We start from the raw sequence: 22,407 nt of genomic DNA, 5'->3' as shown, positions 1-22,407 counted from the left end.
AGCTCCAGTCACCAGCCTGTTTTCCCTTCAGAAAAGTAAGGAAAAGGTTGGAATAAAGCACTCTGTGTGCACAGCATACTTCTATCCAAATAGAATTCCTTATTCTTTCTCATATGCACATCCCTATGTTGCCCATACTAATGAGAGGCACCACAAGTTCAGTCATCCTATATATATTTGACCTTGTGTTTTTCCTTTAGATATTTGATTCCCCAAGTCAATGTCTAGATTGCTTTCTTAAAATAACAAGAATAATAATGACGTGCTCACATAAAGGTCCGGGTCTCCCTAACCAGACAACACGGCTCTGGTTCAGATAAAGATGAAGACACAACCTCCTCCCGTGAAGCAAAGCCCACACTCTCAGGGATCCGGCACGCCTCATGGGTGATGAGTTCCTCTGCTCCATGGAGTTGTCCCAGTGAGGGTACAGGCACCTTCCAGGGTTCATTCGGTTTTCTTCCTAAATTCCCCAGTTCAAGTCACAAGTCACAAGTGATTCACTGGGTCAGGTTTCAGAGCCCAGGATCGGCCACCAGGTGAGCAGCACCCCACAAACAGAAATCCTATAATGCTGGTTTGAAAGCTTTAGCCATCAGACAGGTATGGTAACACAAAATTCAGAACCGTTGAATCCAATTGCATTTCTGACAGATGGAACAAGTTAAGGATACCTACTTCGATGGCTAAAGCTTTTTCACTAAACATTTGTGCAGAAGACTTTTAGGATTCGTATTTGCCCTCTACTGATAATCTTATGGAGGCTGTGGACTAAATTTTGGGCAAGGAAGTTTTCATAGCAGGTTTGTTTTCCCCCTAAAAACTGCCCCCTCTTTTTTGTATGTGGTGTAAGTATGGGTCTAACTTCATTCTTTTGCATCCGAAAGTCCAGATGTCCAGTTTTCCCAACACCACTTGTTGAAGGGACTGTCTTTCTTCATTGAGTGGCCTTGGCACCCTTGTCAAAGATTATTCTACCATGTACACAAGGGTTTATTTCTGGGCTGTCCATTCTGTTTCATTGGTCTACATGTCTGTTTATGCCAGTACCACACTGCTTTGGTAACTATAGCTTTGTAATATGTTTTAAAATCAGAAAAGTGTAGACCTCCAGCTTTGTTTGTTTTCAAAGTAGTTTTGAGGCTATTCAGAGTTCCTTGGTATTTCTTATGAATCTTAGAATAGATTTTTCCTAAGAAATAACTTTGGGATTTTATTTTTTTTATTTATTTATTTGACAGACAAAGATCACAAGTAGGCAGAGAGGCAGGCAGAGAGAGAGGAGGAAGCAGGCTCCCTGAGACCATGACCTGAGCCAAAGGCAGAGGCTTAACCCACTGAGCCACCCAGGTGCCCCTAACTTTGGAATTTTAATAGGAATTACACTGAATCTGTAAATTGCTTTGGGTTAGTGTTAACATCTTAATAATACTAAGTCTTCCAATCCATAAATATGGGGATATTTTCCCATTAATTTGTGTCTTCTTTAATTTCTTCAAGTAATGTTTTGTAGTTTCCACTGTACATGTGTTTTAAATTTTAGACAAAAATTTCAAGAAGTCACTCACGGAAAATAACTTAAGTTCTCTTGCTTTAACTTTACAACCACTGAGCTTTTGTCATTTACTTCAAGTCTACTATTTAAATGCAGCAATTATTAAATGCAGGAATTAAAGACAGAAACTGTGCTGGAAGACACCTTGACCCATCATCAGTTAACTCTTGAGATGAATGAGGTCCACATATCAGAAAGCTGACTCTGTAATGGAGAATTCTCTAAGTTAACTTGTATGCAGAATACTTTTTTTCCTAGAGGACAATGAAAAGGTACTAAGTTAGAATTTATGCATAAGTTATTAAAAACTCCACAAGAACTGTAGCACTCACTGATAAGTTAGACCAGTATCAGGATTTTTCTAGGAGGACTATTTTATTACTAACATTGCTTAGAAGTACCAGATTTTGTTGATAGTAACATGCAGATTGCTATCTTTGTTGTGGTTGTCGTGGTTGTCTTTCAATTCTTAGGAAATGCAGAACTTGATTCCCTCTACCTGGAAAGGACTTCTCCCACCACTGCTGACCTTTAGCTCCCTCCTGGCAGGCACTAGGCCTCCAAGAGTTTGACTTTGGGAGCTAGCCAGCCGCTAGTCCCCAGTCCAGCGTTAGTGATCAGTGCTTATCTTGCTGCTTTCAGCCTGGGTCACCTGATGCTCTTGCGCCTAGAGTTCCTGGTACTCTCCACTCTTCTCACAGCCGGCTCACAGCTTCTGCTCCCTATGGCCTTACCCAACCATCTTTCAGCTTCTACCTCTGCTGTGAACTGCTGACCAACTCTGCTGTCTTGCATTCTGTCACCAAGAGAGGATCCCATAATAAAACACTTCATGCCAGGCTCCCTCAGAGGCTATTAGCCCGTCTGGAGGCCAACTGCCCGTGGGCCAACAGCCAGACCTGAGCAATCAGCGATGGCCAGAGTGGCAGGACCATGTGGTCAGCCTTCCTTTGGAGGGAGCCTCGGCAAGGCAGGCAGGCATTCAAATGGGTTTTCCCTTTCTCCCTGTTTTCCTTCTTTCTTTGGCCTGCCAGCTCTTGTGACTCCTCTACTTCCTGCTTTTCCCTCTTCCCGTTTCCCCTCTTTCTCTCTCTGACAGTTTCTGTTATACACCCATACGGAGCTTCACAAATTTATGCCTTTCATTAGCACACAGGGCCTCTTAGACTTAACTAAAAGCAGGTAAAAGAACTGGTTAACTTACCTCACCACCCCTCAAACAATTCTAAGTTGGCTTGTGGCTTTTAGTTACCCAATTATTACAGGAAGTCTCTAAATCTAATTCTTTAAGCTCTTATGAACAAATTCTACCACCATCCACCCCCCCCCCAAAAAATCATTATTGGTGAAACTTCATCAGCAGTCTCCTTCAGGGTAAACAGTAAGCTTTCAGGGTGCTTGATTTGGGAAAGTAAGTGTCAGAATTTATGACTCCAGAGCCCTGCTGAGTTATTTTTCATCATTCCAGCATTTTAGCAGCTGTTATCTTTTCATTTTCACTCCTACACTGGTTTCCTTCCAGACTGCAGGTGTCCTGTAGTAGATACAACAGGGAGGAGTGACCGCATTACACAAGATAGAGAAGAGCAGTGCAGAGACCAGCAGCCCCACTCACACAAGCAGGTGGGCCAGGCCAGTCTGCCCTAATCAGCACACAGTTTCCTGTGCCCTGGCCTTCTTTCTATTTTTATGTCTGAAAAGACAATCCGATTTAACAAGAAAGCTTATAAGGATTGCTTTTAAAAACCCAATTCCACCTTCCTAACATTAATTTCAAGTTTTATATTTCTCCTCCCACACGCATAAGGATTTTTCCCCAGGTACAGCTGTAACTAGGGACACATGGCTCTTTTATCCCCGGCTGTCGGTAGACAAACTCTGTTGTTGTGGCTGCAGGAGGAAGCTAACTGCTTCTCTAATACTTTGTGTAACCTAGCCCCATGGCCCCTCCTTTCTAACAGGTCACAAGTATTTATCAGTAAAATATGGTCAAGCCTTGAGGAGTTCACAACCTAGTGAGACAATGAGAGAGAGAGAGGGAGAGAGAGAGGGAGTAACGCACCGTTGGTCTTACAAATGGCCATTGCCAATCTTCTCACTCCTTCCTTCAGTCTGTCCGAAGCGGTAAAGGAAGAAGAGACTATCAGGCAGGCAGGAGTCATAGCCCTCTGAAAATCCCAATAATCACAACCTTCCTGTCTCCCAGGAGTTACTTCTAAGAACTTCAAATTCTCCCCAACCCTGCCACCTGCCAGAAAACATTTTTTCCCTGATATCAGAGCCTCTACCCTCTTTGCAAAGTAAATCCCTCCGTCAGCCTAGTCTCCCTTTTCCACATTCCGGTCTCTCCCTGAAATGCATTCCTTGCCTCTTCCCCTCACCTCCTCCCCATGGCACCTCTTGCTAGCCTTCGGGGAAAGAGCTCCAACGTCTTCCCTCTGGGATGGACTCAGCCCCATGGAGCACCTACCTTCAGGGTAGTAGAGGTTAAACTAACTCCCTACAAGGGCCAGGCAGGACAGACAGTATTCTTTCAATTTTGCACATTAAGTATAAGGGAATATTCTTTACTTTGACAAAGAAATATGCTCTTATTCCTCCTTGAAGCATATGGCCCTTGGTTAACCTTTCACGTTCACAACTTTGACAGAGATAGGAATACATTAGGATAAGATTCATTTTCCTCCAAATTCTATTATAAGAATAATAACAGTGCAAAAGTGGGGTTCAAGTGACAATAGACACCAATGTCGGTAAGTGGTCAGGGACCTTCTGAATAATAGGGAACACAGGCACTCTTAGAAGTCCAATCTCCAGCCACTGCTTCCCCACATGCAACATGGTCCCAGTGTGGCTAGATCTTCTGACTTTCCAAGAGACAGAAATCCAGATATTTTTGTAAAAAAAAATTCTGTTTTTCAAATGCTGTCATTTAATTCAAAAGAACTTAAAATGCTGCAGAGGTGAATCCCAAAAAGAATGCAGGGTGCCAGAAGACTTTCCAGGGGACAGTCTCTGGCACTGCCAAGCCCAACAGGCATTTATCTTCTTTTATTACATTTGCCCAACTTACAACAGTTCCATAACCATGATTTTTCCAAAGATCAATAGTCTATTTCTGTATTAAATCTCCAAAGTTGTGGTGTATCTGTGTTTCCTACCCTATTTCCATGGCATTAATAATAGTGTGTTAAAGTCAAATTACCCTCCTCTCCCTCCTCTCTTTCTCCCTCCCCTGCAAAAGGAGTTAAGACATAGTGCTTTTAAAAACCAAAGCTTGTAGTCAAATTAGTTTAGATATTAAATTACAGTAGCTTCATAGAGTTCTCTAGAGTTTCTAGAATTTTTACCAGTAACCTTACTGTAAATCTTTGTTCAGGGGAGAATGGACTAAATACGGTATGGTTAGCATGCACACACACACACCCCACAAACAGCACTATGATGAAAATTGAAATCCCAGTATGTGAGTCACTTAGCACTGCCATGTGCCTTCCTCAACCCTAAGGAGCTCTATGCAGAGGATTTTCCCACATCGTAACTCCAACCATTTAGCACCCTCCCCCATCAGCATTTACTCTACATTCTTATCCCAACTGTATATACATCTGCCTTCCCTGTAAGAGCAGGGACTGTAGCTCTTGACTGTATCACCAGGCCTGGAACAGTGCCTTACACACAGTTGGCTAAGCATGACGTATTGCATAAGCCATTATCATCACCCAAATAGCTACTATTTCCAGAGCACTTACTAGGGGCTAAGTAGTTTACCTACATTATCCTAGAGGCTTTCGCAGACCAGACCATCTGATCCAAAGCAGCTCCTAGTCACCCTCTAGCATGGAAACTTATTTTATTTCCCTAAATAGGATTTACTGCTATCTAATAGACTCTTGTTTAATTATGTCTCCCCAACTAGAAAGAAAGATCCTAGAGAACAGCCATTTTGTCCCCCTCATGCTTGGCACGTAGAGAGCAAATAAATGAATCTAAACTTCCCACTTCCTTGGATGGCAGAGTTGATTTGCACACAGGTCGCAGTAAGTATGCTTTAAAATGTATGTGCGCTGTATGCTAACATAAATAAATAAATAAAATAAAACGTATACGCAGATTTCAGGGGCACCTGGGTGGCTCAGTCCAGTGAGCGAATAACTCCTGGTTTCCACTGAGGTCATGATCTCATGGGTTGTGGGGACAGAGCTCTTCCCAGGCACGTCGGGAGGTTGGGGATGGGGGGTGGAGGGGGGGGTTCTTGCTCAGGGGGGAATCCACTTCAGATTCCTTCTACTTCTGCCCCTTCCCCCTCTCTCTAATAAATCTTTAAAAAGAAATATATATCCAGGGCGCCTGGGTGGCTCAGTGGGTTAAGCCACTGCCTTCAGCTCAGGTCATGATCTCAGGGTCTTGGGATCGAGTCCCGCATCGGGCTCTCAGCTCAGCAGGGAGCCTGCTTCCCTCTCTCTCTCTCTGCCTGCCTCTCCATCTACTTGTGATTTCTCTCTGTCAAATAAATAAATAAAATCTTTAAAAAAAATCTAAAAAAAAAAAAAAAGAAATGTATATCCAGATTTCAGGATAATTGCGTTGAATATTTAATGGTTCACAATACCGGGAGAGGGGAGTGATATAAAAGTTTAGTCGCTTTCCCTCAAGCAGCGACTGATGACATAGGTGCTGGAATTTTTGCTGCAATATGAAAGCCACTTCCTCTGACATAAGGTCCATTGCCAAGTGCGGCTGTTGCCACATCCTCTGACAAAGAGTTCACGATGGCTAGGTTGGTTGGGGTGGTCAGGATTCCAGAAGCTCACACTTAAAAAGGGGTAAGTGGAGCGGTCAGACAACCAAGCGTTAATGTACAGAAGGATCTCCGCGGATTCGTCATCCCCCACCCCGATTCTCTGCCTTGGGGTTCCCCTTTTAACGCGTTCCGCTGCTTCCTTTCACCTTCAGACCCCAGATGCACTGCAGGATCAAACCTTGCTCACCCCCAAGCCTCCAGGGGGCGAGGTCCCCGAATCCCACGTCACGTGAGTGGAGACGCGCGCCGGTGCCAGTAGACTCCGGGAAGGTTCAGAGGCAGCGAAGGGTGCCCAGAGCTCACCCACCCCTGCCCCGCCCCTCGCTCGGGCAGTCGGGACCTTCCCTCTCAACCGCAAGGACCTCGGCTCGTGACCCCCAGCCCGCGGCCAGGTCCCGTCCGCCCCTAGCTCCACCACGGCCCCGCCCACCTAGACCCCGCCTCTTTCCCCGCCCACTCCGCCCTCGTCCCGCCCCTCGCGGCCGCGCTTACTCTGCGGCCGACAGCTACACCGCCAGAGTCGGCGAGCGGGTGGTTGTCGCTGCTGCTCGTCCTCGTCTTCCCGCGTCACCGCTGCCGCCATGCCCGGAGGTCTCCTTCTCGGGGACGAGGCTCCCAACTTCGAGGCCAATACTACCATCGGCCGCATCCGTTTCCACGACTATCTGGGAGACTCGTAAGTGGCCACCTCGTAGCCCTGCCGTCGGGTTACGCCCGACCGCGGAGGCGCCTTCCCTATTTCTTCTCCGTTCGGTCCTCCTTCCCGCCCAGCCTCCAGCTCGCCGCCCGCCTCCTCCCCGCAGCGGTTCCTGCACGTGCCTCTGGCCGAGTGGCCCCTGCCCCGCGTCTGCCGAGCGCTGCTGGGCGCCGGCCACCGCATCCGCTCCCGCTTGCGGCCCCCTCGTGGCTGAGCGAGCTCCGCGGCGAGAAAGGGGGAGGGGAACGAAATTGGGTTCCCGCAGGTCGGGGAACCCGGGGCGGATGGAGGCCTGGTTGCCTATCGCACTCGGTTTAGTAAGCGGTGCCAAGGAGCGCGGCCAGGCCGAGGCCCGGCGGGGGCGAGGGCCCGGCGGCATCCGCGGTCACGTCCCGGGATTCGTGCCCAGGGTCGCGCCTCCCTCCCTCCTTCCGTTCTGGAATTTGCTCCCGGGGGAAGGTGGGGGTTAAAGGCCACGGTCTGAGGACACTCCTGCTGGCTGAAGGTTCGGAACGGCCCAGCGCGTTATCTGAAGTCCCGCTTGCGGCAGTGGCATTCGCAGGCTTCTCGACACACAACGTACATTTAAAACCACCAGCTGCTTATAACTGGCTAAAGGACTTGTTGTCCAGAGCCTCCTGCAGTGGCTGGACCATGATTTGATAACAGCTCTGGGAGGAACCAAGAACACTCTGTCTGTAGGTGTGTCCTTCATTCCAGAACTTGCAACACGGTGCGGGGGAGGGCTCTCTGAGGTTGCTGCGTTGCAGTGGCCCGTTTTCGCCTTCCCGCCGCCGCAGGCTCTTGGGGCGGCAGCACGCGTGTACCTCCCGGCTTTGGAGACCCTTTTGTTTCCCAGTGTGTGCCCCTCACCGTTTCCTGTTCCCTGCTGCCCTGCTTGGCGCACGTGGCCTTGCTGGTGATAGCCAAATCAGGCCTGGCAGTACCGTTACGACTAGGAGTAAATCGGTGTTCCCTGGTTTTACATTTTATAGTTCCTGAGTCAGCAAGCTTTCAAGTTCATTAGTTTTAACCTGAAAACATCCCAGAGATGTGTCCTTATATTATGGTTCTGGAGTTGCAGCAGTCCCACCACGCTGGTTTTCCTTTTTTTCCCTTTTTTTACATTATTGAAGGATAATTGGCACACAGTGTTTCATTAGTTTCAGGTGTATAACAAAATAATTACACAATTTGGTATATTACTCGGTGCTCATCACAGTAAGTGTAGTGACGGTCTGTCACCATGCATTACGATGTTACGGACTCTGTTCCCCAAGCTGTACTTTCCTCATCCATGACTAGATGTTCTATAACTGCAAGTTGGTACCTCTTAATTCCCCTCATCTATTTCACCCATCCACCCATCCCCTCTGGCAGCCACTGGTTCTTTGTATTTATGAGTCTGTTCCTGGCTTTTTGGATGTGTGTCGGTTTTGCACTGTGAGGTTGTACGGCTTAACAATTCTCCATAATTTGTATACTTTTTATTCACAGCATCCAAGTATATGTGTGTGTAGACAGAGGGAAGTTTATGAGATTAGTTAGTAACTCGGTGGAGCTATGCAGAGAATCTGGGAGAGATTCTTACATTTTAGGCCTACACATCGCCTTAAAAATCCTTAAATCCATTGTCCAGCCTCTGATTATGGGAAAAGCTAAGCTTTGTGAAAGAGAGGACTGGGCTAGAAAAAAAAGAAGAGAAATGGAACATTCAGACCTTAAATGTAGGAGGACACCTCAGATATATAGATTGTGTCCAATCTCGTAATCTAGGTATTAAAAGTCCATGTGAGTTTCATGTTTCTTCCTATTCCCATCTATAGCCTTCACCCCCATACAGCAAAATCTTACTGGAACTCTTAGATTGTATAGATTAAAGATAAATAATAACGTTCTGTGCCAATAATTACAAATGTTGCAACTGTTTAACCCTACTTTTTGGGTTTCTTCTTGTTGTTTATTGGCCCCTGGATCTATCTTGATTTCATTGAAAGTGGTACCTTCTCAGGGAGCCACCAGGAGGAAGATGAGAAAAACACCTGCATCTATAAACAAGGAGTATTACAAGGGCTGCCTCGGATCAGGCATGATCCCTCCCCTACCCCAAAAAGAAGTTTAAGCTCTTTATATAATTACAACAGAAGGATTTTGCCTAATACAGTTTTTCTCAACTCTGTTCTGTGCCTGATCTCAGTTCAGATGGTACTTTTTGATCCAGGTGGGTTTTTTTGGAGGAAAAAAAAAATAATTTCAAACATTACAGGCATCTGCCCTACCTCTGACAATTGGAAACAACTAAGGGGGTTGGGTGCTGCATTTGGTGAATTTTATCACTATTTTTGTATGTATGTAGTAGAAGCAGCTGCTTTACAGTACATTTTTACCAAACAAAGCGTGTTCTCCTGGTGTTCTCCGGAGGTGAGTGGGGACCCTTCCCTTAAAGGATGAAACCTTTTGTTTCTTGAAAATGAGGAAGGAAATGGGATAATGTAATTGGACTACTCTTACTCTTAAGAGCACAGTAAGGAGACTTGGAGGGGAAGGCGTGCTGTAGTAAGACAGTCTGGAGAGTTATCCTATTTGGCAAACTGGAGTGTGACTTCCCGAGGGGGGGCGGGATATGAAGTGGCTTAAATTCAGTTCCTCAGCATGATTCAGCAAAAACCTTCCTGACACACCATGGAAAGTTGTATGTCTATCACTTAAAATTTCATCAACCATTAACAACACAGGAAGAAATGACCTGTTTATTTTTCTTCAACCTTTTTATTTATTTATTTGATAGAGACAGACAGAGGGAGAAAGGGAACACAACACGCAGGGGGAGTGGGAGACGGAGAAGCAGGCTCCCCACCAAGCAGGGAACTGAATATGGGACTCAATCCCAGGACCCTGGGATCATGACCGGAACTGAACGCAGACGCCCAACGACTGAGCCACCCAGACGCCCCACCTGTTTATTTTTTTCTCAGCTCCTGGAGACTTTCTCTTGAGTTTCATCTGACACTTAAGCCGATCCTTTTCTGCAGAATCTAAGACCTAGATTTTACCCATGCCTAAATTATTTTCAAAAGATGTATGTCCCTCTTACTGCCCTTTATAGAAAAGTAAACCTACTGCAATCCTCCAGAATCTTAAAAATACTACCTCTCTCTTCCCAGTCTTGCCGTCTATCCTTTTTGTGGGAAGGCTTTTCCTCTCCTGAAGCCTTGGGAGTCCCAAGTGGCAGATGTAGGTGGGAAGGAGGAGGTACCCTTGTCTCTGCTTTTGGTCTCTGTGCTTCAGGAAACTTGGCAAACTTTGGAGAGGTCAGCTTGACATCTAGGCAATACGTTTAGTAATCTGTAGTTTAGAATCCTGGTTTAATGTCAGCAAGGATTGTGGAAAACCGAGTGTTAAATTTTCCTTTTCAGTCAGAGGAGTAGTTTCTGTTGCAGAGGAGAGGGAAAGTGTAGTCCAAAAGTTCCTGGTGACCGTTAGCTTGAAATGTGCTTAAAATACATATAGAGTTTTACCTTAGCTAATGATGATTATTTAGATAGTAGGATTTACCTAAGAATCTGTAGTTGTAAAAATCTGTTGTAGGCCCTCAGCGTTCTGCCCACGGTCTAAAACAAGAAAAAGAAACTGCAAACCGAAACAAGGAAAACTATTTTGTCAGGGTGCAGAGATCGGGTGTCCTGTTCGGCAGGCTGGGTCAGTAAAGTCGATTTAACAAAAGTTTTATATCCATTCACTACAAAGAAGCCAAGTGTCAACTTTAATTTTACATATAAATAGGGGATAGAAGCCTATTTATTTCAGATTACATAACCTGCTTATTATTGCAATCAGGGATTTGTTTGGATTGGGGCACATTGGGACGTCCATTGTTGAAGCTGAATGTCAGGATCTCCGTGCCTAGGAAATAAATAGAAGTGAATAAGTGGGCGGGGAGGTGGGGAGTTACTTCAGTAAGTTTGTTGGTATGAGTAGCACAGATTTTATGAGCTGAAAAGAGTCAGGGTAGCCCTGTAGTTTATTAAAGGAGGCAACACCCTTAAATTAGAGTCTTTTAAGACATATATCATGTGGAATTTCATATCTTTGATTGAATTGGGCTTTAAACATGGGCTTTTCTGGAAGTAAGAAAATCAAAGCATTCCTCAACAAAAATCTAAAAGTAATTGTCCTCATAAGCGCATTCCTTTAAAAAAAAAGTCTTTTTTGACCTAGGATTTGTGAACTTCTCCAGTTAAGTTGTGACTTCTTTTTCCTTCCTTTCAGATGGGGCATTCTCTTCTCCCACCCCCGGGATTTTACCCCCGTGTGTACCACGGAGCTTGGCAGAGCTGCAAAGCTGGCACCAGAATTTGCCAAGAAGAACGTTAAGATGATTGCCCTTTCAGTAGACAGTGTTGAAGACCATCTTGCCTGGAGCAAGGTATAGTACCAATTGGCATATGCTATGAAATTACAGATCAAGTTATAAATTACATAGAGTAGCTTGGTTTGGGGTTGTTTGGTTTTTTTTTTTATTTTTAATTTAAATTCACTTTAGTTAACATATAGTATATTAGTTTCAGAGGTAGAGTTCAGTGATTCATCAGTTGCATAGAGCACCCAGTGCCCATTACAACATGCCCTCCTTAATGCCTGTCACCCAGGTTACCCATTCCCCCACCTCCCTCCCCCTTGAGCAACCCCCAGTTTGTTCCCTGTAGTTAAGAGACTCTTACGGTTTGCCTCCCTCTCTGTTTTTATCTTACTTTATTTTTTCCTTCTCTTCCCCTGTGTTCCTGTTTTGTTTCTTAAATTCCACTTATGAGTGAAGTCATATGGTATTTGTCTTTCTCTGACTGACGTGTTTCACTTAGCTTAGTATCTTCTAGTTCCAGCCACAGGGTTGCAAATGGTAAGATTTCATTCTTTTTTTTTTTTTTTTTTTTTTTTAAATATTTTATTTATTTACTTGAGAGAGAAACAGTGAGAGAGAGCATGAACGAGGAGAAGGTCAGAGAGAGAAGCAGACTCCCCATGGAGCTGGGAGTCCGATGCGGGACTCGATCCCGGGACTCCAGGACCATGACCTGAGCCGAAGGCAGTCGTCCAACCAACTGAGCCACCCAGGCGTCCCAGATTTCATTCTTTTTGATAGCTGAGTAATAGTCGTGTGTGTGTGTGTGTGTGTGTGTGTGTGTGTGTGTGAGATCCGTCAGTGGACGTCTAGGCTCTTTCCATATTTTCCTTGTTGTAGACGTTGTTGCTGTAAACACTGGGATGCATATGCCCCTTTGAATCATTATTTTTATATCCTTCAGGTAAATACCCAGTAGTGCAATTGCCGGACTACTACAAGGTAGTCCTTTTTAACTTCTTGAAGAATCTGCATACTGTTTCCCAGAGTAGCTGCACCAGTTTGCATTCCCACCAACAGGGTAGGAGGGCTCCCCCTTCGCATCCTCACCAACAGCTGTTGTTTCCTGAGATGTTAATACTCTTAAGTATCTTGTTTTTTTTGAGGTAAAGGTACAAGTGACCTTAGATTCACTGATTTTCTTTTTTTTTTTAAGATTTTATTTATTGTGGGGGCCGGGGCACCGAGAACATGGAGAGGGAGGGGAAGAAGCAGACCCCTAGCCGAGCAGAGAGCCCCATGAGGGGCTCAGTCCAGAATCCTGAGATGATAACCTGAGCCGTAAGCAGATGCTTAACTGACTGAACCACCCAGGCGCCCCTCAGATTCACTGATAATCTGAAAGTCTGACTTAGACCACACTGAGACCTCTGCCTTTGCTAAATGCAATGCTTGGTTCTAAGCCCTGCTCTTTCTTGGCCTTCTAGGAGCCTTTAACCCAGTGATCACTATATTCTGAAACATTTTCCTCTCTTGGCTTCCAGACACCACATCTGTAGCTGTTCTTATTCTCAGACTGAGCTCCATCTCTTAACTCCTAATTTATGCTGAAGTTTCCCTGGACACATTTCATGGATGCCTTCTCTTTTTATCTACACCTTTCCTGTTGGTGAAGTCATCCACTCACCTCTAAATGCTGTAATTCCCAAATTTCCATCTCTAGTTAGACTCTGCTGGCTTTCAGACTGATACAACCCGTGCCAACTCAGCCTCTTCCCTGGGATGTCCCATCATCTCATACCTAGTATGTCTAACACGGGGTTCTTTTTCTTAATCCAAGGTCTTACTCATCTTAGAAAACGGACACTGTGTTTTCATAGTTGCTCAGGCCAGAAATCCAGGCATCATCCTTAATGCCTCTGGTTTTTCCATACCAATGTCTGAGTCATCAGTAAATTCATCTCCTCCACCTTAAAATTATCCTTAATCCTATTTTGAAGACTCTCTACCCAGGTTGTGGCTTGCCCTTACATCCTTCTGGTCTTGACTCATTAAAGCCTCCCGTGACCTCATTATCTAAGATTATAACTCTGCTCCACACTCCTAGCCCCCTCTGCTTGATTTTCTCCTTAGCACTTGTCACCATGTAAAAGAAAAAGCTCGGCACATCTCTGGCTTCGTTTGTTCATTTGTCCGCACCCAGCAGAGTAGAGGCTCGGCCAGGCAGGCTCCCGTTCTGTGCACTGCTGAACCGTGCTTGATGCCCCGTATGTCCTAGTTGTTTGGTCTGTAGGTGTAGAATGCAGGAACTGAAGGAATTGTCTACTTGCAACGAAGGATGTACTTGTCCAATAAATGTGGTGATCTAGGCTGAACTGAAGAACATTCTGATGGCTTCGCTGTGATGTGCCACTGAACAATGCTGATAGGTCAGCTCGGAGGGATGGACCAAAGTGCCAAGCACTTTGCTGTACAACTGAATAAAAGATGTCCCGACTTGGGAGTTGGCCACCTGGGGCTGCATCCCTTGGCCATTTTATGCTCATTGATTCTCGGTGTCTGAGAGAAGAACCAGAGCAGGAGAAAAGAGAAGCACATTGCTCTGTCTCAGGGTGGAATTCCTTCTCATTCCTTACTTCTGGCTGTGAAGAGCAGCTGCCTTTCCATAGCGATCTCACGGGCCGTTTCTCGTTTGTTTCCAGGAATAGCCCTGGAGGGATGTGGTTCGTGCCCTCCTGTTTGCCACCGAGAATACCTTTTCCTCCCACAGAGCTAGAGGGACTTGCTCAGGATTGTCCTGCTGTAAAACGATGGCAGTGGCCCCTTGGAACCTCACACCGATGCTGTTGTAATGCTAGGTGCTAGAGGGCAGGCATTAGCCTGATTTAGGATAGAACAAAGGCAAAGTATGTGGTTCATTGGTGCTCATGGAGGTCACGGAATACCCACTGGGCAGATGGCAGTGTTGACAATTGATGGCATAGCAATTGTTAAATCGAGAAATCACTGAAGGAAGAGCTCTTGTATAACATCTCTTAAAGCATTTTGGCCGGTGAGCTTCTGTCTTAGAATTTTCCCAGTTGGGATTGTGTTCAATAGGAGACACGTCCCAACTGTCAAAAACAGTGATGTTCAGCTAATTAAATAGGAAACTTCGCGGTGCCTCTTGCACGAATCCATATGGATCATTTTTAGGTGTGATGACTTGGTCGGGAGCCGGTGGCAAGGAAAGGGAAGCTAAGATAATAAATCTAAGGAACATGTCAAAATGTGTAGCTACCCTTTTCAGAGTTCGATATGACTCTTAACCCTGTCACGTCTCCATGGAGAAATTAAAGAGTCTGTGACTACCATGACTTCAGCCACATCCATCCACTTCACTTTCAAGGCCCTCCATAATAAATAAAACTCATTCTAACTTGAAATCCTCTTTGCTGCTTCTTCCTAAAACTACCCAGCTAAGGGACTTGCTCTTTTTTCAATTCTTTATGCTCAGACTTGCCTGCATGTTTCATTAGTACTGTTCCTCTTAACCTGTGAAGAGCTCATCCATCCTCCGAGGCCCCGGTGTCAGTCTTTACTGAAGTCTCAGCCAGCTCAGCAGACCTGTAAATGGGGACGTTAGTATACTCAGCATTCACAATCTGCCATGTACCCGTCACAGCCCTGCATTTGCTGCGACTTCGTAGGAGAGTCGTCTGAACCAGAGTAGACATTCCTTTGAAGGCAGGAACTGTGTTTTACTCATCCACACTGCTGGCCCCACTTTAAGTGCTGTATGGACACTTGATCAAATAATGAAGCTGGATTTTTTTTTCCCCCAAAGGCTTCTAGGTACCGGAAAAGTAGAAGTGAATGAGTGCAGCTAACTAAGGGGAGAGAACAGCGTAGGGAGGAGTGTACATTACTGTCTTTCAGTTCAGACCTGAAATGCCTTGTTTCTTTGTGGATGTCTCTGCCTTTTTTACCCATAAAAATTTTTACCTGTTACTTGTCCTTAAAGTATATATATTTAGCTCTATTCTTGGGTTTGCTTTGTGATTTTTTTTCCCCCATTTCTTAATAATCTGCCTTCCAGTGGTGTTGTGTCTGGGTCGGGGTACTTAGCTGGCAGGGACCAGATCTATAGAATTATCTCTGCATGTGGCATTATTTCTAGAACTGATGGATTTGGGGTGCCTGGGTGGCTCAGTGGGTTAAGCCCCTCTGCCTCCCGATCAGGTCATGATCTCAGGGTCCTGGTCTCTGTCTGTCAAATAAATAAAATCTTTTCTTTTTTAAGATTTTTTTTTATTTGACAGAGATCACAAGTAGGCAGAGGCAGGCAGAGAGAGAGAAAGGGAAGCAGGCTCCCCGCTGAGCAGAGCCCGATGCAGGGCTAAATCCCAGGACCCTGAGATCATGACCTGAGCCAAAGGCAGAGGGCTTAACCCACTGAGCCACCCAGGCGCCCTTAAATAAATAAAAAAAAACGAACTGATGGACTTAATGAACCCCTTTATTTCAGATGGTGTTTACGTGTTGGGAATCTGGTGGTGCTGTGGATTGGGATCTAACTCTACAGTATTCAACTCTGCTGCTTTCTTTCTTGCTGCTTCAAGCAGTAAAAGCATGCCAATTTTTAAGAGAACTGGCCATGAAAAGGGTCTACAGTTAAAACCTAAGTACTGTACCACACTGTTCTTTTGTCAGTGACTGATTGGGATAAGGGGTGTTTATTCATTCATTTTCTTACTCAAATTGCTTAGAGTAAATTATGATTGTGGTCCTCTTCCCGATCTTGCAAGATAATAGCTGTTAACTGATTGAATTCAGAAGATGTGCTTGGTTTAGATTTCTTTTTCCTCTCTCACCTGCATTTCAGGATATCAATGCTTACAATGGTCAGGAGCCCACAGAAACCTTACCTTTCCCCATCATTGATGATAAGAATCGGGACCTTGCCATCCTGTTAGGCATGCTGGATCCGGCGGAGAAGGACGAAAAGGGCATGCCTGTGACAGCACGTGTGGTGAGTGGGGAATCCATCATGGAGTCCTCGTGACTGGCCAGGCTCTTCGTCTGATTGAGTGCTTGCACCAGCTCCAGGAAAATAGGGGAATATCTCTGATTGCAAAAATAAATTAGCAGCAATCTCACTGAGCATCTGTACTGCTAATGCAAAGTAAAATTTTAAAGTTGCTGAATTTGACAGCTTTTGGAAATCCTCGTAAAATAAGTAGTTCTTCTAAAATGTCCTCTAGAAGTGGGGAATCTTTTCTCCAGCTCTCCTGACAGCCCTCTCCAAAGGGGTGGGCTGTCCCCTTTCCCATAAGGGAGTTCTGGCTTGGAATTTCTATTTGTTCTGTCCTTACCCACTAGAGAACAAACTTAGTCCCTCAGCTGCAAAACTGTACAACTGTTTAAGGACGAGGATCAACTCCCATTAGTATATTTTAAGATAATCATCCCCAGGTAACATAATACCTTCCCAGGGCCTTTCTGGATTCAATTTGAGTATCCGGTGTTCTTACTGAGAAAGCCAGAGCCAATAGAATGCCCTTCTAAGTTCAGAAAAATAACATGGAGGGGGCCACCTGGCTGGCTCAGTCGGTAGAGCATGTGACTCTTGATCTTGGGGTTGTGAGCTCGAGCCCCATGTTGGGTGCAGAGATTACTTAAAAATAAAGAATAAAAAATAAATCTTAAAAAAAAAAAAAAAATACCATGGAGCATAAAGTAATCTAAACTCCAGCCACCTAGATTAACAGTTTGCTATATCCTAGATGTTCCGGGATGGGGCGGCCAGAGGGTTGTTTTATATATTTTTTAAAACCCTTGAACATTTCTAATGAGTGATGAACTTTCAGAGAGGCTGTAATATCAAAAACACTTAGAGAATTCCTCTATTTATGCATTTGTGTGCTTTGCAGGTATTTATTTTTGGTCCTGACAAGAAACTGAAGCTGTCCATCCTCTACCCAGCGACAACCGGCAGGAACTTTGATGAGATTCTCAGAGTAATTACCTCTCTCCAGCTAACGGCGGAAAAGAGGGTTGCCACCCCGGTTGATTGGAAGGTAAAGATGTTAATAGGGCAGGTGCTCATGCTGTCTGTAAGGTACTAGGGGCTGATCTCTCCGTGGCTGTCTTCAGGGTCATTTTACCTGGGGATCTTTTTCTGACATGCACACACATTGGCTGGAGTTCTCAGGGCTGTTTCCAATTTGCTGGAGGCCATTGTCAAAATCTTTTGACACTTCATATAAAGTGCACACTCCCTATGTTGGCTTCCTAACTTCTAGATCATTTGATCAAGTTAATTGGTCAGAATGATGCCTTTTAAAATAAGAGAATTTTTTTTAAAAAACCTTTAACTCTTCCCCAAATTAGCAAAATGATGGCAGAATATTTATAGCTAGACTTAGATTGGCCACTTCAGACATGGCTTTAAAACGCTGTGGTGTATTAATGTCACGGAGCATTTCATTTCTCTTCATTCGGTCTTTTAAACTCGTGTAGAATTCTTGAAATCTTGTTCATAAATTTTTAATTCCTAGGATTTCTGCAAAAGGTAGGACAGGAATATCCCAAGGGTAACTTCATGTAGCTGCATTTTTTTAAAAAATACGCTAACCTGAAGACCAGGTTATGTTTTGTTATTCCTGACAGGCAAATCACTTACACTCTGTATATCCATCCACCGAACATGTGTTGACTGAGCCAGGGCAGTGGGCACTGGGATACAGCCTCAAACAGTATAAATCGAAATGTAAATAGAAGCCCCTCCCTCCTAGAGCTCACACTCCAGTGGGTGGAGACAAACCGTAAGCAAGTCTGTGTGTTAGGTGACAGTGAGTGTGGCAGAGGAATCAAGCAGAGGTGGCAAGAATGGGAATGCAGGGGTGGGAAGGTGGCTGTCAAGGAAGGCCTTTCTCTGAAGGGACCTTTGGGAAGGACACACAGCAAGGGACCAAGTCACACGGATTTATGAGAGAAGAGCACTGCTGGCAGCAGGAATAGCTGGAAAGCAAGCTTGGTGGGTTCAAGAAACAGAAGAGCCAGGGTGCCTGACAGAGGAGGAGCAGGAAGTGGGGTGAGGAGCCGGGGATGAGCGCGGAGTCAGGAAATCATTGACACAGCACAGCAATAAGGACTTAGAATTAACATTTTAAAGTGTGATGCCAAGCCATCACTGGGTTTAAAATAAGACTAGTACTTGTTAACATAGGGAATAGTTCCCTCACAAAAATGTCACCCTGTGCAAACAAAATTCCTCAGGGGAGAGAGTAACCAATACAGAGTTCTTCCCAGCAGCACTTGTAGCCACTTTTCTAAAGTCAACTCTTGGCCTTTAAAGCTTCCCTCCTAAGATCAGATTTCACCATTTCTCAATGTCTTTGAATAGGACGGAGACAGTGTAATGGTTCTTCCAACCATTCCTGAAGATGAAGCCAAAAAAATCTTCCCTAAAGGAGTCTTCACCAAAGAGCTCCCCTCGGGCAAGAAGTACCTCCGCTACACCCCCCAGCCGTAGTCTCCAGCCGATGGCTTAGCTCAGTGAGCCAGACGATACCGGCTGCCAATCGTGTTCTCCTGCAACTCTTCATAAAAACATCCTGGTGTGATCACAGCCAAGGTCTTTAGGTTGCTCTACTACTGGCTTATTAAATGAAAATGGCACTAAAAATTTCTTGGGATCCTTTACTCTGTGCCTTCACCAGCATTCAACTCCGTGCGTGTACCTTAGCTCTCTCCTCTGCTGACTCTTTGAAACACGGTCTATAGGAGAGGCTCGGATCTTGGATCTCTACGGGATTTGAGATCAGTGAGGTAGTGTTGAAAAAGCCTGCTTTGCTCCATCATAGAATGACTTTGTTTTTCAGCTGTTCTGATCAAACCCAGAACTTGAGGTTCAGAGTCCTCTGTGATAAGCGTGTGTACGACCCCAAAACTTGAGCATACCCAGATGTATCTTCCCTGTTCAGTGTTTGGATCACAGCAGGGGCAGAGAACCTTTCAATTCTCTACTTTTTCAGGAGATAACAAGTGGGATAAACAGGGGAATGATCTTTTAAGTATTTTGCTGTAAAGAAAACGTTTCGGTAAATTTCTATCAAAAGAGAAAGGCGGCTTGCCTGCGGGGGAGGTGCCCTGTGGTGCCCTGTGCCTTTCATACAAAGTATTTCCGTCTGTCAGTCTGCTCTTTGCTGATGGATGCCAGCAAGGGCACACCTCGGGAAGAGAGGAGAAGATGATGGCAAATGTTTTATTCTAGAACACTTCTTGCAGTGAGGCGGGTGGGGCTGTTTTCTGACTCTTGCCTTTTGGGAATCATCAAATAAATTCTTTATTAAAACTGGAGCAGAGGATTCTGTTGTCAACATCTTGAAGCACTAGTTTAGACTCTGTCCTGCAGGGCAGAGGTTTGCTTTCCTAGATTGGCATTGGTACTTTTCTCCAAAGGCAGATACATAAAATTTCATACAATGAAAGTCCAGGAGCAACGGACGAACAAGGGATTTCACAACTCTTGGCCCACTTTGCTCCTTCCTGTTGCTTCCCTTGGCTCCTTGAGTTTGTGACTCCCACTGTGAAGAGCTCTTAATTGGATTACTAGGCTTAATCTTGAGACCAGTACGTCTGCGCTCTTCTGGAAAGGATACTACCTACCCTGAGCTCATGGTCTCTCAGACTTTCATTAGACCGTGCTAATATGTCATGGGTTTGGAGGTCGTCTTTTGCCTGTAGCCCTTTATATTTTTATTGAGTTTGATATTATAAAAGGTGATGCCTGGTGCCAGGTATTAAATGGGTCATTCAGTCTTTAGTTTCCTTGGATTCTCCACATGTAAAATTCTAGTGATACCAGGAAGTTTAGGAATGGAGTGAAAATTCCCGTTTTCACTGAAGAATTCCCGTTTCACTTCATTCCTGATGAATGCCGTCTAAAAGACCAGAAGACTGGTTTTCCTGCTTTCGCCTCTTCAATTAACAGTATGTTCTGCCAGTTCAAATTCATCTTAAGGTGATAGGTGTGGGTACCTGACAGTGCTGGCCCAAGATGAGGTCCATTCCTGACAATAAGGCAAAAACCTCATACAGAGAACTCCTTGCCCTCATTTTGCTAACCTGAGGCTCAAAGTCCCAGGCCCAGCCTCTAGGGAAGAGGCTGCAGCCTAGCTTCATGGTAACAACCTCAAGTACATGCACCTGCGTGCCCCCCGCCCCCATTTCCAGACATGTTGCTACCATAGTAATAGAATAAGTCACATGGATGAAGGGTACGGCATAGGGGAATATTGTCAGTGCTACTATAATAGCATCATGGGGTGACAGATGGTGGCTACACTTGGGGTGAACACAGCATAACATTTAGAGAAGCTGAATCAGTAGATCGTACACCTGAAACATACAGCATGGTGTGTCAACATGTTTATATAATAAAAAAAAGGAAGACAAAGCCTTTGTGGTTCAGTCATGGTGGCCGGGTTCCTGCATGTGCGGCCACATCCAGAATTAGCAGATGACACTGGTCATCTGCACTGAAATACTGCCCTAGTATGCGAGGTACCCAGAGATTCTGAAAGGACTTTCTCTCTCACCTTTTCTTCTATTCTTACCTCTATCCTGGTTTTTCCTAAAGTTGAGAACTGAATATCCTTTCAAAATCTTGTTAAAATGAAAAGGGATAACGGATTCCAAATAATAAACAACCAGGCCATAAAACTGAACTTTATTTGACTTTTAAAAAGAAATTGAAAAGTGATACAAACAGTATTATGCAATGTAAAATTGTTAATTTCTCCTGAACTTTGCTTTCACTAATATGGTGGAACATAGTTCCGTTTTTCAACATTTACTAAGTCGGGGAGGGAGGGAATAACTTCTCTGGAAAATGTCAGGGAGGCACTGACAGCATATCAAATTAATACCAATATTCCTAAGAACTTACATTACTCTCATAAATTGCTACAGCTCTTTGGTTTCATTTGGTAGGCCATGAATTGCATCATGAGCCTGACAAATTTTTGAACATCTCAGGTATGATGCGACTGCTTCAAATGAGAGCTTTTACACCAGTCCATCAGTTTTGAAATAAAATCAGCAGTTCACTGTTCCAGCAACTTCTAACTCCCCTCCTTGCCAGGTAATCCTTCCGCACTTGGGCCAGGAGGTTAACTCAGTCTTCACCCTAACTCGGCATATATCACATTACCAGTGTTAGGATCCACTTTCCAACGACACAAACTCAAAAGCAAAATATTAAGACAGCGTTTCAGGAGAAATGTTTTTAAGTATTAACTGCCATCAGAAAACTTAGAAGTTTCTATTTTATCATCTGGAACATTCCCTCTAAAGAATATTGTAATTAAGGGCTTTGAGAGAGACATTTGCATCTCTAGACCATCAGACAGCCTCTTGTGAAGAGATACTGTGTTAACTCAGCAAGAGTAGTCCAACAAAGTTGTGCCTCGGGAAAAATGTCAGGTGAGTTGAATCCCGGTTAACTTTGTGACCGATTCCAGGATAACTGGAAACATCTTTCCTAAAGAAAATGAGAATTTTTGTTAAATAACAGGGCCTGGAAAAGATGGAGACAGTGAGGAGTCAGTTAAGTCAATTACTTGACTCCCAATTAGGTTCCCATTTGTGAAAATGAGTCCTTTTTAAGAAAGGAGTAGACCCTAAGAAGGCTGCCTAAAAAGAACTAAGTTACTTTGTTTAAAGGAACCATCATCAGTCGTACATTTGGTCAATGCAACTTTCCTTACCCCAACAAACACTACATCACCCTATCACAGATGACTGTGCAGGCCCACAATTCTATTAAAAGGGTCTTAGGGTGACTGGGCCTGCAATAGGTCACGGGACTTCTGAAACTGCACATAGATGGCACATTTTCCCTTGGAAAGCATATTTATTTGGGGTGACCTCACAACTGGTGGAGAGAGAGGGTGCTGAAGGGCCCGGAGTCCGTCCCTGGCACCATTTACAGCGCCCCGCCCCGCCCACCTGTGCATTTGCCTAGC

General features: G+C 44.7%; 2 protein-coding genes and 1 long non-coding RNA gene across 8 annotated transcripts in view; 1 reads left to right on the top strand and 2 right to left on the bottom strand.

The window, feature by feature from the left end:
* Positions 1–6,126: 6,126 nt before the first annotated feature.
* Positions 6,127–6,737, bottom strand: LOC309850481. The gene is made up of 2 exons (XR_014304258.1): positions 6,547–6,737; positions 6,127–6,370 (listed from the first exon to the last, which is right to left on the bottom strand). It is a non-coding gene; the product is annotated as an uncharacterized lncRNA (long non-coding RNA).
* On the top strand, positions 6,699–19,738 carry PRDX6 (peroxiredoxin 6). Its single transcript, XM_082704448.1, has 5 exons — positions 6,699–7,035; positions 11,326–11,482; positions 16,260–16,406; positions 17,308–17,454; positions 18,783–19,738. The coding sequence occupies exons 1-5, from the start codon at positions 6,941–6,943 to the stop codon at positions 18,909–18,911; spliced, it is 675 nt and encodes a 224-aa protein (XP_082560574.1). The 5' UTR covers positions 6,699–6,940; the 3' UTR covers positions 18,912–19,738.
* SLC9C2 (solute carrier family 9 member C2 (putative)) overlaps positions 19,360–22,407 on the bottom strand; it is a 105,154-nt gene continuing 102,106 nt past the window's right edge. For all 6 annotated transcript variants that reach the window (XM_082704386.1, XM_082704389.1, XM_082704388.1 and 3 more), the window contains one exon: positions 19,360–21,923. In XM_082704386.1, coding sequence (XP_082560512.1) covers positions 21,882–21,923 — 42 coding nt within the window. In that variant the 3' untranslated portion in view covers positions 19,360–21,881. The remainder of the gene's footprint in view (positions 21,924–22,407) is intronic.

The sequence above is a fragment of the Mustela nivalis genome (assembly GCF_964662115.1).
Source record: "Mustela nivalis genome assembly, chromosome: 16".
Lineage (NCBI taxonomy): Eukaryota > Metazoa > Chordata > Mammalia > Carnivora > Mustelidae > Mustela > Mustela nivalis.
The sequence above is the reverse complement of the archived record's forward strand: the minus strand, read 5'-3'. Positions and strand labels throughout refer to the sequence as shown.